At 38.2% G+C, this 16,949-nt stretch overlaps 1 protein-coding gene across 1 annotated transcript in view; it reads right to left on the reverse strand.

Moving 5' to 3' along the window:
- Window positions 1–16,949, reverse strand: part of RXFP2 (relaxin family peptide receptor 2) — a 56,589-nt gene that overhangs the window by 26,748 nt on the left and 12,892 nt on the right. Inside the window, exons 2-5 of the mRNA XM_045796755.2 lie at window positions 12,311–12,457; window positions 9,510–9,587; window positions 6,505–6,610; window positions 5,589–5,660 (exon numbers count right to left, since the gene is read on the reverse strand). Coding sequence (XP_045652711.2) covers window positions 5,589–5,660; window positions 6,505–6,610; window positions 9,510–9,587; window positions 12,311–12,457 — 403 coding nt within the window. The remainder of the gene's footprint in view (window positions 1–5,588; window positions 5,661–6,504; window positions 6,611–9,509; window positions 9,588–12,310; window positions 12,458–16,949) is intronic.

The following is a 16,949-nucleotide window of genomic DNA, read 5'->3' on the forward strand; positions in this document are numbered from 1 at the left end:
ACTATTCATTCCCTTGCAAAGCTTCCCAGCCTTTGAGTCATGAAGGCATTATAGGTGCGCCAGGATATTGAAGCCCTCAGACATTCAGGTAGCTAGGTAAGGCAGAGATCAGCTCCCAGTTATCAGCTAACCCATCTGTTACCCTAAATGTTAAACAAATACTGTCATTTTCTCTGTGTACCACCAAGTGGAAAAGGTTGGTACTACAGAGCACATGCATTACACCCACAGGTAGACAAAGCATCGATTTCAATCCTACAAAGTAAACTTGAAACCCATGGAAACCTCATGCCCTTCCAACCCTTCTCCCCCTGCACCATGTCTGTGAAGAGATGGTTCTCGTTGCAGCATAAATTGTGCTTTTGGTTTTAAAGTTCTGCTATGAACAGAATGAATCCATACAGATCAATATCTGTTTTAGCATTTCAGAGCCCTTGAGTGATGTAATGACAATTAATATAATGAATTATGTTACAATGGTAAATGAAAATAGAAAAAGAATATAATGCTATAATATAGGTATATTGAAGTTCCTCTTAAATATAAGATTTACCACCTAACTAGTGCAATTTATGTTTTATTCAAGATAATGAATTCGGAAGTGGAATGCACATTTTATCTACAAGCTCTCGATCTTGAAGAGATGGGCAGTCATAAACTGTGAATTTGACTTTGTACTTTCGATCTCCATGACTCACTGGACATGTACAGCTTCTCTGCCTTCCCTGACATGATTTAAGTCTCCAACTCCTTAAATAATGAAGAGCCTCTAGTCTTCTAGTTTGGCTTCAGCTTGCTGGCACCCCACAGAGAACCAGAGCCCCAAGTCCCCTGTCTCAGACTCAGGCTAGTTAAATTTAACTTGATCCTGTCTTATCCCCTTTCTTCTTTGCAGAATAGAAGCTTAGTGAATATGAGGGGAAATTTGGAAACATGACAATTTGGCATGTGGTGTCCTCTTTTTATTCCGAGTTGAGATATGAGCCCATTTAATATACTTTACATTGAATGGCTTTTCTAAGAATAACTTACTGGTTCATGAATTCCTGCTGTTTCAGCTGTCAGGACGTTTCAAGCAGAAACGCCAGGAATTTATGTACCTGAAACTAAAGCAAATAAATGCTTTAATGACATGCATGTTTATAGGCTATTTTTTTTTAAAGATTTTATTTATTTATTTGACAGAGATAGAGACAGCCAGTGAGAGAGGGAACACAAGCAGGGGGAGTGGGAGAGGAAGAAACAGGCTTCCAGCGGAGGAGCCTGTCGTGGGGCTCGAACCCAGAATGCTGGGATCACGCCCTGAGCCGAAGGCAGACGCCCAACCACTGTGCCACCCAGGCGCCCCTATAGGCTATTTTGTAATGCAACATTTTGTATTCATGAGCCAGGCAGACTCCTTGAGCTACATTTTGTTGCCAACGATTGTCTTGAACAAGAACCATGTTTCAGAAGGAATTTCTAATTTATATAAAGTTTATGTTACAATGAGGAGGAGAACTGCTGTTGGTTTCCATGATAGTGGTGATAAAGTATTACAGTCAATGTTATAAATTATATTTTATTTGTCTGAAAGGTCATCTTAAAGTTCCCCCCCAATGTTAGAATGTCTTGGTATTTTAAAAGATTATTAAAATGAGTAATCTGATCAATAGTAAAAGCATTCAGATAAGTTGAACAACATTTATTCGTTTGGCAATTAAAATTTCATTTTGATTTATGAATTTATTTTTCTGGATGCCTAAATGACCTCAATCCACTGAATATTTAGAGCTTTCTAGACCACAGATTCACTCAAAGGTAGATTCAGTGATCTCTTAGAATATATCCCAGTGCATAGAAAGATGAGCCTGATGTTGGTTCTGGGCAAGATCACAGAACAGGCTATTTAGGACACTGCCCGTGAATGCCTCGAAGAGAAAGTGAACAAGGGACTACATGAGAATCAGGGTGTGTCAGACCAACTTGATTTTGTTCTTTGAAAAACTGGTCAGTCCAACACAAACGTGTGGCTGATATTGCTTACACGTCTACCAGGCATTGATCAAGTGGTTTTCTTTTTTCTTTTCTTTTTTTTTAAGATTTTATTTATTTATTTATTTATTTATTTATTTATTTTTAAGGTTTTATTTATTTATTTGACAGAGAGAGAGAGAGACAGCCAGCGAGAGAGGGAACACAAGCAGGGGGAGTGGGAGAGGAAGAAGCAGGCTCATAGTGGAAGAGCCTGATGTGGGGCTCAATCCCGTAACGCCGGGATCACGCCCTGAGCCGAAGGCAGATGCCTAACGACTGCGCCACCCTGGTGCCCCTCATTGGGTGTGTTCTGATCAGTTTCATGGAGTAAGTCTAAGAAAGATGGGGAGCTTTAAAGATACCTTTGCAGTAGTAGAGTTATGTGACAGGACAAAATGGATCAACATATTCTTGGAAATTTCTTTTCCTCAGCACACCCTCATTCCCTTCCTGGCTTATTTTCCTCCATGGCCCTAATCAGTATCTAACACACTATGTATTTTCGAATTTATTGTCTATCCTCCTCCACTGTACCTTAAGTTCCATGAAGAGAGGGCTTTTCGTAGGTGTTCTTTACTACTGTGTCCTCAGTGCCTGGCATCTGGCAGGTATGAACAAATATTTGTTGAAAGAATGAATGAACATGTGGTTTTGTCAGCTGTTACCCTCCTGCCGAATACTACCGAGGGTTCTGGGGTTGTCCATTCCCCGGACACCTTCTCCTGGGGATGGTTTGGGTTTTGCTACAGTGGTTATTTGGGCTATTGTAATGTAGAATAGGGAAGGAGAAGGTAAGTGTATGATAGGACAGGGAAGAGGGTGTCTCAGTCTGGAGGTTGGAGAAGGAGTGGCAGGAGCTGCTGAAGAGTGGGAGAAAAGGGGCGGGGGGTACTCGTGAGCTCATGGGCTGCCTTGTGATATTTGAGTAATGCTTATAAAGAACTTGAGTTATTTTCAAATCAAAGTTTGGTTAGTGGACGTTTTCATCAATAACAATATTCTGAGACTGGATCTTGCAGCTAAGCTTCCAAAGGATAAGAGTTAGAGGTCTGGCTTTGAGGCCAAATTCTAATACTTGTCAGCTGGCTGCCTTTGGGCAAACAACCCCTCTCCAGAGTAGGTATCCTCATTCCTGAGAGGATCTCATGATGTCTGCCCACACCTCACAGATTTTGGAGATCAAAGTCCAAATGAGAATTCCAAATACTGGGATTCTTTGTAAACTTTAAAAAGTGCTATGTAAATATCAGGAATTGTGCTGTACTTTGCATAAAATAGATACTTGGTGAGTATTTATTGATGAGGGTCTCCCGATCTCTTTTCTCTGAGTCTCTGGCAGAATCAACCTGCCTAGAAAGTATCAAATAACAGCTTGCATTGAGAGAGCTTCTGCTGGGTAATGATGTGGCACTTAGGATTTCTCAGACAAAGTAGAAGTAAATATTTACTTGGAGAATTTTCCAGCTGCTCTGGGCAATTAAGGTTAATCCCTATTTTATTTCACTAGGAAACATTGGGGCCTGAGTTATCAAAAGGAGTGATTTCATATTCTTCCCATAAGTGGGCTAGCTGATACTATGAGAGATAAGTATTGACATAGATCAGAGGTCCACAAAAGGGCTTCGTCTGAGTAGTTGAAATTTAACTCTCCTTTGCTTGATCGCCTGGTGATCTCTCTGCCTTTCCAGAAGTCAACTTGCCCCAAATTAGAGGACAAATGTAGAGAAGGGAGTTCTGCATGTACGTGTTGGTAGAACATTCAATCTGATGCTAGCATGATTTCTTTCCATCTCTAGTTTCTGGTTATTGTAAAATAAACACTGCACTGGGCATCAGAAGATAGGGGCGCTAATTCTGCCTCTTCTACTTACTAACTGTAGATCTTAGTTAAATCATTTAACCATTGCAGACTTTAGTTGCCTCATGAATAATAAGAAGATTTAATTAAAAATTCATAAAATTTCAATGACTCTAGATCATAGAATTGAAACAGGTACTCAACAACTCAGAGGCACGCATATTCTTTTTTCCTTCCTTTCTGCTAGTGCTATTTTATTTTTCCTCCCTTGAGCATTATTCAGGCAGTTGCAAGCGCAATATTGATTCATAGAATGAACATGTGGTGATTCTAAGAATTTCCAGTAAGATTAGTAGCAGTATAGTCAGGATTTCCTCTCTGGAGGAATCTGGAAACCCAGAGTCCGTGCACAGCTACTCCATGGTGACGATGTCAACATGACCACATGCTCCAGGATGGTATTGACAGAGATATAAGATGATATTTACAAAGGCTGTAATCAAACCCAGGCATGATTATCTCTGTTCACATAAGATTCCACCTCACTCATGGCAGTCTTTCAGTGACTTCTTTTCTTGTGTGAGAAAATCTGTACGTAAATTCAGGAAGAGCATAGAATTGTTGATGGCATTTTAAATGAAATATGTCTGTCCAGTATCAGCCAAAGATCAGATTATTTTTATTCCTTTTAACATATTTTACATTTCTAGATTTTAACATATTTCACATTTCCAGAAACTTTATACGCTGAAGGCTGAAGGATAAAACAATATGATTGTACTGCCAAGGGGCCTTACAACATTACCTTGTTAATTTTTAAATCTAGTCTAATGATCATCTTGGCAAGTGTAGAAACTTGATCTCTTCATTATCCCAGAGTGACGGGGCTCAGAGGAACTGACACACAGTAACCAAACGCATAAGAAGTTGAATACTCTCAATTTCTTTACTTAAATAGGAGGTTTCCAGTTCCACCAATAGGAATGTTCCTATACCCTATCCAAGATAACTGCCCAAATACTTTAGTGTGAATAATTTGGGAAGGTAATGCAGTCATCATAACATTGCTTGATGAGCAGGGAATCAAAGCAAAGGTAATCTCCATTAAAAGATAGTTCATGCTAGTTACGGTGGATATTGACAATCTATCCCTGTCCTCCAGGAGAGATTTCTCTAGAGATTATGCCTCCCACATCCTGGTTTTCTTTCTCGGAAGATGGCATCTTGATACTTTGTTTCCTGCTGACTACCATTTCTTCACTGCTGACTGTGCTCTATTTATTAACATTTTCTTTCCTCAGATATGCTATCACTATTTCATTAAGATTGTAGTTTTGTTCCTATTATCCTGGGGGATAGGCTGTATCCTATCATTATGTGTTTTAAATGATCTGATCATTCTGGTCTATACTAACATTCCTCCTTAAATTAAAAAGTGTGTCTTGTGCCTCTGAATCGACAATGTCATTTTCCAAATGATCTTGGAAAATCTCATGGAACTAAGTGTTTTCTTATTAAGATGCCTGATCTCAACTCCAATTTAGTTCTCTAAAAATAGTTTAAATAAAATCAATTCAGCTACTCTAAATTATGAAATGGAAAGATGATATGCTAGTTTTCAAAGCTTAATTTCCTAATCTTAATTACATTTGGAAAAATAAATTTCATGATAAAGATTATCAAGTTTATATTTCATTTTACTTAAAGATAAAAGGCATCTTAAATAAAACATCACAAGGATTTCTTCATGAAGAAACTGTTAATAGTTACTTACATCTGTTTAAGTTCTGTGTATTTGATGAAAACTTTATCTGGAAGACTGTGAATTTTGTTTTTCTTAAGAGACCTAAAATCACAGGTAAAGCAGACTTCATTATGGGTATAATGACCAACCAAAGTTTTCCCTAGAAAGTGCATGCTTGAAAACAGGATATTTAATGATACTTCATGCTACTTAACACACATTTGAAAATGACTGTAGTAACTGAAAACTTCCTCATGTGAGAATGAGAAGTCCATAAAGCAAAATTAAAGCAGTTTGCAAACATTTGACAAGTCTGGCCAGTTAGCATCATAGACTAGAATGTCTATGGTGAATTAACATCTTTACTCTCCGGGTAATTTAACAAAATACAACAAACAAAACAAACAAACAAATGAACAAAAAACCAACAGAAAATCCTAACCAACACGTGCATGCTCAAAGTATAACATGACTGCAAATTCCTGAAGCTCTCGAAACATTTTTGCAAAGTACAGGAAAACTTGCACAGTGATAACACAGCTAGCTTCATGGATCTTTTCTATCTTTGCAATCTTGGGCAATTACCTCTATTTAAAATGAGATAGAATAAGCTAGTGGTCTTCCTTTTTATTTCCATTTTTAGTTGTACAGTACTGGCATTTTAGTAAAAACAATAGATCAGAAAGGAACTGAAGTAAACATTCCAGACCACAGACATTTGTGAGCTAAATGATATCCAGGCTAATCTAACACTCAGGGTTAAAAACTTGTTTTCCCTGGAGATGAAGCATGAGGAATTCTCTGATAGCAGGTGGTTTAAAGGGAGCTTCTATTATTTTGTTAATATACAAGTAACATAAAACAGAACAAGGGGAGGTTAAATTAGACTATATGGTTTCCATATGACTTTACAGGCAAATATCAGCAAGATGTGAATTTTACTCACAGTAATGTCGTATTGCTGGAAATCACTGGCACAGACTTTAAGCCGACATTTACACATTCCAATTCAGTTCCTTTGCAGTCACAGGGTTGTGGATACTGATTTAGAACTAGGGGGCAAAAGAGTAGTATTTCACTGGGGAAAAAAAATACTTGACTTATCTCTAATAAATGACATTGTTCTCTCTTCATTGAATGTATAACATTTCCACCTTCAGTGCACTAATTCAGGCCCATAACAAAAGCAAATAAGAATTCTCACTTAGTCAAATGTAGATTAATATGGTGTTTCATCTCAGTTCTAGCTTCCAGGGGTCATTTCAGAGGCACTTAATAAGTGATTAGAAAGAAACCACAGAAAGGTTTAAATGGCAAAAAAGCATATAGTGAAGCAAGATTAAGTTCTCCTCGATGAAAAACATTAGTATGATGGAGTAAATCTGTAATGGGTATAATTGAGTCAATTTAATTGAATTGAATGACACAAAGAGTTTGCTCAATAAATGCTTGTTGATTAAGATTAAATTCCTTTCTTTTCACCTTTCAACCTTCTGGAGCTGACAGAAGAGAGGGATGCAGCTTCTTCCATAGCCTCCATTGTGGCTTATTGAAATCAACCAAGTCAGAGTCCTTGTTATTTTGGTTCTTTGTTTTTTATTACTATAAAATTATAGTGGAAGATAAAAATTGTAGAGAAGCTATAAAACTGAGAAAACCAAAGATCCATCTATCTGAAACATTCAGAATTTACTGTGAAGAAGCTTACATAATTATTAAAATAATGGCATATAAAAGGAGTGAGAAATCTATGGAGAAACCAGGCGAAGTTGTCCCATGGGACAGACAATCGTGTGTGTGTGTGTGTGTGTGTGTGTGTGTGTGTGAGAGAGAGAGAGAGAGAGAGAGAGAGAGAGAGAGAAAGAGGAGCGATATTTATGGAGCACTTGATTTTGCCTCTGATCCTGTAGGTAATTGTTTTGATGGAAGCTAAGAAAATGAGGATTTTTTTCCCCAATTTTTGTATTTATTGTTATTTATTTAAATAAGTTCTTTCTAATTGCTCTTCTTCCTTTAAATCACTTTTATCCATACTTTTTAAAATCAATTTAACTGAGTTTTAACAAATTCAACAAACTTTTATTGAGTCCCTGCTTCATTCAGAAGATGCATTCTAGCATATAAAATTCTGGAAAACATTCTATGTTGCTTATAAGTTTATGCTAATTAGCTCAACTTCTGAAAGATAAGTTCACAATATTTACTTCAATGTTTATTGACATTAAAAATAGTGGTTATGTTATTAGATTGAAAACCTGGTGTTTAAAACTCGTATTTACCAATAAAAGAATCCCACGTAGTCCAAGCTGGGCCTGTTGTCTAAACCAGCAATGGGAGCCTAGATCCCTCACCCGCAAGTCAGTCCTACCCACAGGCTCTGGATTCTTCCTCAGAAATGCTTCCTGCATTTCTCTCTATCTCACTTTTCTCACTAACATTTTCTGGGCTCGGATTCTGAGTATTAGTCTGAAGCATTGCAGGAAACATAATGATCAGTATCTCTTTCACTGTTCTTTCTCCTCAACCTTGGCAAGGTTGACATTTGGGGAGGCCCATTCTCCTTTGTGGGGGGGCTGTCCTGTACACTATAGGATACGCGACAACATCTTGTCCTCTACACACTAGATGCTGGAGGCAACCCACCAGTTCTAACAACCCAAATGTCTCCAAACAACTGTCAAATGTTCTCTGGGGGGGAAAGTTGCCCAGGGTTGCTGATCACTGTGCTAATCCATTCTTTATAATTCTGGTGGAAGAATCAGTCTCACAAATGCTCCTTATCACGTGCTTCTTCCTCTTCATTAAAAGAAAACAAGCCCACAATTTTGGTGGTCGCCCACTGTGTACAGCAGTGATCTCCCCGATGGGATGTGTACAAGATGACCTATTGTGGCTCAGGAAGAAAATATTAAAACTTTCAGTTATATTTATTTTTAATCTTTTAATTTCTAATTTTTATATATGATATTCCTGTGTATGTATAGTAAAGCATATAATAAGTGGTGGTTATAAACTGGTATTATAAAGTGCATAATATAATGTTAATATAGTGTTAATATGTATGCATTATATATACATAGCAAACGTGTATATAATTGTACAAGCACCCACCAAGTTATGCCTAGGTACACATTATACACATGTATGTAATATAGGTATGTGTAAAGACATAGTTCTATCTACAGGGTAGAGGCCAATGTCCAAAGCGTGCACCTGAAACCTTTATGGGCTTGCCTCATCGTCTAGGTCCAGCTCCAGCTCCTCTGTCCCATGCACTCAGAACCACTGCAAAGTGCATCGGGAGCTGCTTTGCACCCTCCTACCCCAGTGCTTTACAGATGTTGCTCCCCTGGTCATCCTGTTACCTCCTCGCATTCCCTCATCAAGACACTCCTAAGTCCATCTCAATGTCCTCTTCTCCGTGGATCTTTCCCCACCCCTGGCACAGCCTTCTATTTCTTCCAATGGGCTTCCACATTCCCTTGTGCAAACATCATTCCTCCAGTTTAGCACTGTATTGCACCTTCCCTGCTTCCCTTAGGATTTGTCTTACTTGCTACAATGTGAAACATTTGTGAGTTGGGGCCACATCTCACTTATCATTGTACACTCAGTCCTGAACAGAGGGGCTGGAAAGTAGTTTGTGCTCAATATCTTTATTGAAGAAAGTAGTTAAAGGGAAAAAGATCTTTATTATTTATCATAATTATTCAATACCTATATATTCTTGCAATCATAGGCTAATACATAAAATGAACATGAATGGAGTATGCTGTTTTCTTCCACCTCTTCAGTCCCATGGCAGACAATAGACCAGTTCACCATTGAAATACATTGATCTGAAATTGAAATTCCCAAAAGGAATTTATCACACTACCCATATAAATCCATGCACCGCAAATCATGTTGCTCGAAAAGCTGATACTGAGTCTTTGAATCAATACCACTTACAGCACTCCTGTGTTAATGCCACATTATTAGCATTTCCATGGACTGTGCCAAATATAGTCGCCCATCCACTAGTGTCTCCTGTGAAACGGTGATGAATATGTGTCAGTTATTCTATAAATCAAATATCAAATTACAAAACAAAAGTATATAAAAATTGATAATGAAATCAATTAAAAATTTGTTTAAGTAATTGAATGATAACACAGGTGGTAAGGGAGAAAAAACTAGGCAAACATCTGGAGTTTTCCCTTCTTTTGCAGTTACAAATATTTCAAATGTCTGTATCAGAAAATAGATAATGGAAATAGATAGTTATTTTACATATATATCCATCCTGAAAAATATTGCTTGTTTCTAATGCTGACCGTTTAATTTTCGTCTTTAATTTTGAGGTCCTCAGAAGAAAATACAATCTGAACTGTTTTGTCATATGCATACTGCTGCAAATGTTTATGTAGATACGTACTTGATAGATGTAATGACTAATAATATGTGTCACCTGACCTTCTTAATAAAGCAAAAGCAAAGTTCCTTTTAATAAAGACTATCTAGTCCTACAGAGTGAAATAATTTCTCAATTTGTGAGAGGACATAACCTGCTTATTTGCCAAATTTCCTTCTCCTCTTATGCAAGAAAATTCTATTCTTTTTAAAAAAGAGGACTGATTCTGAAATATCATTACTTTAATATATGTTATTAAAATGGTAAGATACATATTATAATGTATGATACTGAAGTTCATACAAATAGAAAGTAAATTTAAATAGCTGCCCACAAGTCCCCTTTGATCCCTGAAACCTTTAACTTGTTTCTATTTCTTAGTAATATCCGCAATGTTTTGTTTTGTTTTTTAAGATTTTATTTATTTGACAGAGAGAGAGGCAGCGAGAGAGGGAACACAAGCAGGGGGAGTGGGAGAGGAAGAAGCAGGCTTCCTGCTGAGCAGGGAGCCCAATGCTGGGCTCAATCCCAGAACCCTGGGATCATGACCCGAGCCGAAGGCAGACTCTTAAAGACTGAGCCACCCAGGTGCCGCCCCCACAATGGTTTTTAAAATGATTCTATTTGAGGCCTTTACACAAATTATTTTTAATTTGCACTCAGAACATCCTCATGAGGTAGATAAACATGCAGGGACTCTGATTCCCATGCAGTGAAGAGGGAATGCCAAGCATTTGATTGACTTGCCCATTGGCATCCAGACAGCTGCCTTCATCACTGAGCAGTGTTTGAGCACCTACAATATACTCTACTGTCTTAGGCTCTGGTGGCACCAAAACAAATAAGACACAAAGAAGAACTCTTCTCAAGAATTTCATGTCTAGTGAAAGAAGTACAGTGAAAAGACAAGGCACCCTTAGTATGACCATACAGGTACAGCCAGGATGCTGTGGAAACAGAGAGAAAAGGTGCTTATCCTAGACTTATGGGCGAGCTTCCAGGCGGGGAAGTGGGGCCAGGGAAGCCAAGCTTCTCAGGTGAAAGGGGGACCTGAACTTCATTCCAAAGAATGAGCATGAAGATCCACAGGAGGTGAGGGAAGAAGGTTTCATCAGAGGGAAGCAGGCATGAACACTCAGGGGCAGGAAAGCAGATTCCAGAGACAGATGCCTGGCATTCCTGCACAATGTTGTCTCACTTTGCTTGCTAGTTGGGCAGTGCCAAGGAATGGCAGTTCTATGTGGTAGAAAACACACAAGATTCTTGCAGATTCAGGAGATCTGGGTTCTAGCGTCTACTTGTTCATTAACTAGACATGTCAACTTGGCATCAGCTTCTTCAAGTAAAAATATACAGGTTATATTAGACAATATGTACACTCCCAACATACAGACCTGAAATGGCCTGTAAGACTTTTCATGATCTGGCCTCTGCTCACCTCTTCACCCTCTATATCCCTGTTCGCTCTGCTCAAGCCATACTGGCTTTCCTGTCCCACAAACACATTTTCTTATTTCATGGAGCCTTAGGGTTTTTGCACTTGCTGTTTCTTTTGTCTGCAACTCTGTTCGTCTACAGTTTTTCATGGTTTGGTTCTCAATTCAGATGTTATTACCTCAGAGAGGTTTCTTCTGGTTGCATCTCTAAGTAACCCTCCCTTCAGCTCACTTGCTATCCCACCATCTTGTTTCCTATTCTTTCTGAAACTTATCACTCTCTGAAATATTATTTATTTATTTATTTATTTATTTATTTATTTATTTATTTATTTATAATAAGTTTTATTATGTTATGTTAGTGAAATATTTACTATTTAAATAAATATTAATACTTAAATACCATTTGCTTATTTATGTACGGGTTTATTGTCCTCCTTCTTCACATGGCCCATATGAACTCCATGAGGTTAAGACTTCCTCTCCCTTGAGCCCGCTCTGGCCAGGTGAGTTGAACAGTCCCTGGCACACAGTGGGCTCTCAATATAGGTCCATTCAATGAATCAATTCTCTAGGCAGAGCCCATTTACACTTTATGAAAGGTATTCCTGCAGGTGAACCAAATTACCAAGCCAAAAAGTAGTCATAGGAAGATATTTAAAAGAGGTAGTCATCCAAGTAGACTTCAAAATACGACTTCTATTTTTCTCAATTTTGTATTTCTGATTTAAGCAACTTCTACCTGTGAAAATTCTGGTAATCATCACAAATAAAGTGGGGAGCAATTATTTGTGTTACAATAGGATTCTCTATAGAATACTGAATCATCTCTTCCCTTTCATGACAATTATTATTTGGTCCAAGCACAGCTTGAGGGCATTCCCAAAGGGAGGTGGGCATGTGGAGCTGAGTGGGGGACTCACCACAGTTGTCCTCGTCAGCCCCATTCCCGCAGTCATCCACACCATCACAGTGAAAAGCACGGGGTAAGCACTTGGTAAGATTCCCACAGGGAAAGTATCCTTTTTGGCACAAAGGAGTGATTGTACTGCCCTCAGTCAATGGAAAATCTATGTGAAAGAGGGGACAGAAATCTCATGTAATAGAAAGAAAGTGTTAATATGGCTAAATTTTCTTCATGGCATTCCCTTTAATTTTCATAAGAACCCTATGAGTTGAGTTTGTCTGGAGTTACTCATAGTGCACAATTTCTTTGAATAATATTCTTAATTACAACATTCGAAACAATCATGGTCATATCTAACCCCAGCTACACAAACAATGGGATCAAGGTTCATTTTGAACTATTCAGAAAGGCAGTAGTAAATAAAACCAATGTAATTGTCTTACTTTCATGTGAAATATAAGAGTTGCCACTCTTGGACACAGAAAGGTAAAGGCATGAGCTAACAGAATTAAATAGATGGATTTATTTACTTAATCCTTTATGAGAAAGATTTGAGGTGACATAATAAAAATATATATGCAAAAGGACAGTTGAAGTGTGAATTAGAGAGAACTCTAGAACCACATTTGACTAAGGAGAGATAATAGTAAGTAACCACACCTAACACTCTTTGAGCTTATTGTGTCCCAGGCCATTTGCACAAGTGGTTTATCTCGGTTATTTCTTCAACCAGTCTATGAATGGGTGATATTTTTTTTATATTTCAGGTGTAAGGAAGTTAAATGCAGTCATCAGTTTGGAAAGTCACGGAAGGTTTGTTCTCTATCATTCTGCTATATTAAAAAAAATCACATCACCAACCCAAGGGAACTCCTGGCCTTGATGTCAACCTTCAGGGGCATGGTTAGGAGCACCTTGCTAATGCCCCTTGCTCCTTTCAATTAGTTATAATGAGCTATAGTCATGCCTGAGTGTACACTCTCCTTCAGTCGATTTCTGTGAAGTTTCATCTTGCATTCCTTTAAAAAAATACATGACTTCCACAATTTACTAGAGTATTTACGAAAAGCATCTATTTTCTGGAAAGTACTCTTTAGAAATTGCAAGAATGTCTCTTACATCTAAATTTCTGGAGTGTTTTTGGTCATCCTATCCACAGAGTAATTTTGTCAAAGTTAATTATATTCCTTTCTATTCCTTTTTTCATTTTCTCATTCAACCTAGCCACTATTCAGCTTTGGTCTTCTCTTATTTTCCCTGCACAAGAAGACTATTTTTAATTCGTCATCACAGAGAACTTATGCCCCTTGAAATGCAGCTTCCCTCTTTAATTGATATCTTCATAACACAGTAGTTCACAGTGGGCCCCTGGGGCCAGGGGATGATTCAAATATGTGTATGGGGAGAGGGAATATGAGAATTAAATTGTCTTTCATAGGTAGAAGTTCATAGAAAATTGTTTAACATCTTAGAAAACACATTATATTTTGTATTGTCATTGCTCACTTTGTCTAATTTTTACTTCCATTTAATAAATATATCAACACACACACACACACACACACATGCACGGAGCCTGGCCCTACTTGGGGACAGCTGGACATACCAATGCACACTCTACTCCAGAAGCTCTTCTGCCCCACCTGCTACACCTTTCCTAGATGGGGAGGGTGGCCCTTGGATGCTTTTATACCCATTGGATCTTTGTTCTTACCAAAGCAAAAAATATTTGTTCTGCTATTGTTGCAGTGACAGATGAGTGACTTACTATTAGCAACTTGGCATAAGACCAGTCAGGTCTGACTATTTTAGGAAAATTCTGCTGCATGGCTCTGGGAGTTGGCTTGTTAAGCCTATTCACACAGGGAGAGGCATACGGAGTCATAGATTTTTAAATCTCTTCTTTCTTGTAAACATTTCTGTAGAGGGCAGATTTATAAAAAAATTAGTAGTCCTCCTGTGTTTGGAACATGAAGGAGTGAGAGTCAATATATCTTAGTGAAGCAGCTTTGAAATTTTTTATGGTAGTAACTCACAGACATATATTTGTATCACAATTCAGCATACAAACAGACACACGCTGAAAACAAAATTTCTTGAAATATAACTTGCTTTTTACTTTGTGGGATGTATGCTGATCACTGCTATTCTATCTTACCCACAGATGGGATCACAAGCCACTAAGTTGATCTCATGATCCACTAATGGCATAGGACCCATTATTTACAAGTATTCATTAGTGATGAAGTACTCTGGAGACCCTCAGACCTGCCTAGATTGGAATTCTCTCTGCCACTCACTAGACTTAATCAAGCTACTTAAGCTCCAAATGTAGTTTCCTCATATTTAAAATACAGTTCATGTAATATCCCCCTTCTGGATGAGTTTTAGGAGCTAGATAAGCTAGTGCTTGTGAAGTACCAGGGAGTGCCTGGTTCATGATAAGCCCTCAGTTAATGTTGGTAGGAGGGCAAATTCAACAAGGGGCCAGAAAGTAGGACTTTACGAAGGAAACTTTAATGTAGAATGAAGGCTTGCTGTGCCTTAGCATTGCAGAATTTTTTATGGGATTTCTAAGAAAGAAATAACAGGGACTATAATAAAGCTTCCTCTACTTCCTCATGTTTTTCTGTTTGAAAAGCCCTATGACATATATGGTTTCTATTTTAAGCAGCCTCAAATCACTTTGAAAGCTAATGGAGGGTTATAAATGATAAAACAGCAATGAAAATGCCCTTACAACCTCATAATAATAATATTTTCTTAATGATCTTGTAGAGGTGATTAAACATTTGATTAAAGACAATTTTGAAATAGAAAGCTGAGCACTATGTAAGACATTTTGAAGGCAATGTATTGTGTTCCCTTCTGGGGTTTTCCATGAAGGTAACCTTGAGTTCCTTGCAGGCTGGACCCAACTAAATGTCCATCTCACAGATGGCGATTCAGAGCAAGATAAGTAATCAAATGTCACAGACAAGAGGGATCAACTTTATTTCCTTGTCCCTGGAAGAAAAATGGAATACGTGTAGCAAGTTACGGTGAGGGAAGGGAAAGGGAAAGACTGACCATGTGCAAACAGAACTTATCAATTGCATTTCTCTTAATTACTCATTTTGCACTCAAGAATGGTATTTTCCTGAAGACATCCTCAAGGTATAAATTTTATGTGGAAGGAAAATAAATAAATGAAATCTATTCCCTATGCCTTCCCCTCTGTATCCTAAATCCCTATTGTCCAAGTGCCTGGTACTTACTTGGCACTCAGTAATTTTTTTAATGAATGAATGAATGGGTCATTTAACAATAAAAATAATTGAAGAAGCGCTCTTTTCAAGATTTAAACTTCCCAAACTTACAAGCTTGTATTTTTATTTTAATAACAAAAATACTGCTTAGTTTTCTGAGTACTTCATTTATTATTTTTGTCCTGGTCATTATATAATTTAAAAAAAATAATTAAGAATTCCTGCTGTATTTGGCACATACTGAAAAAAGAATCAATAGCCGTCTGTAGAAAGCATATCTGCTGTCTAGTCTTCCTGCCATCTGTGGAAGTGGAAAGAGATAGGTTTTATTGAAACTTGGGGATTATTAAAATGGAGGATGCCTACATAAAAGCTATGTTGATAGCTTCTGCAGCGATTTTGTGGGACCCCTGCCAAACACACAGCTGAGGGGAGGTTCGAACATGTGAGAGAAAAATGCTCAGTGAGTGCTTCTTCTCTCTTCTGGTCAATATTCTGGACATGTCTGTGCAAAGAGCTTGTTAAATGACTCCTTGATAGCCTTTTGAGGCCAACTGGACTGCTGCCCAAAGACATTTTTTGCTGCCTGCCAACACCTTCCTCGTGTTACTGGGAAACAACAGGTGAAAATGCTTTTTTAGGTCCTCAGTTTAAGAATCCATGGAGATGTGCAAGTCCCTCTTTGTTTTCTCTGATTCTTTGCCAATACTAGTCCTGTATGAAACTGAAGAAAGCCCTTTACCCTTCAACCTGGTGTTCTGGCTAAGATTCTTTCCACACTAGCGCTAGAGATGACAGCTCTACAGTCTACAGGGGGAACATAGAGGATCCTGGCCAATGAGGCCATTTCCCAGAATGCTCTGCTCCTAGTGGAGTTCATTCAGATGCAGATGAAGCCTCTGCCATTGACTAAAGAGCCAGCTACTCTTCACTCTAAAGAGCAGCACCAGGAGAAACATTTATCTCACATGCAGAAATGTTAACTGAATGCCTATGTGCCAGGTCATAGGTCAGACAATGCTCAGTCCCACCCGGAGCTCAGGTGCTAGGATGTCTAAGAGGAGCAGTAACTCCATTCACGATGTGAAGCAAGAGTGAATCCAGCTCATTCCCTGAGTCCACCCTCTAGAAGCCCTCCTATTTCTAGGAAGAGTCTGAGCATCATAAAAACCCACCTTTGTGAGATGGATGATTTATTGTTTGTTTGGAGGTAACTAATAAAGTCTTTCTAAAAAACGTTTATGTTAAAGTGAGTGGAGAGGAATTGGCCTCTTGTTTGTTGTTTTTTTAAACTTAGAAATCTTATGCTTTGATAGCTCTGTTTGGTCCTCCCTTCCCTGACAGTATTGCGTGACCATATCAAGCAGGATGAATAGGATTCAGATCCAGTTTTAGTCACACATTAAC

Source organism: Ursus americanus, chromosome 10, assembly GCF_024610735.1.
Source record: "Ursus americanus isolate L20-20 chromosome 10, mUrsAme1.1.p, whole genome shotgun sequence".
Lineage (NCBI taxonomy): Eukaryota > Metazoa > Chordata > Mammalia > Carnivora > Ursidae > Ursus > Ursus americanus.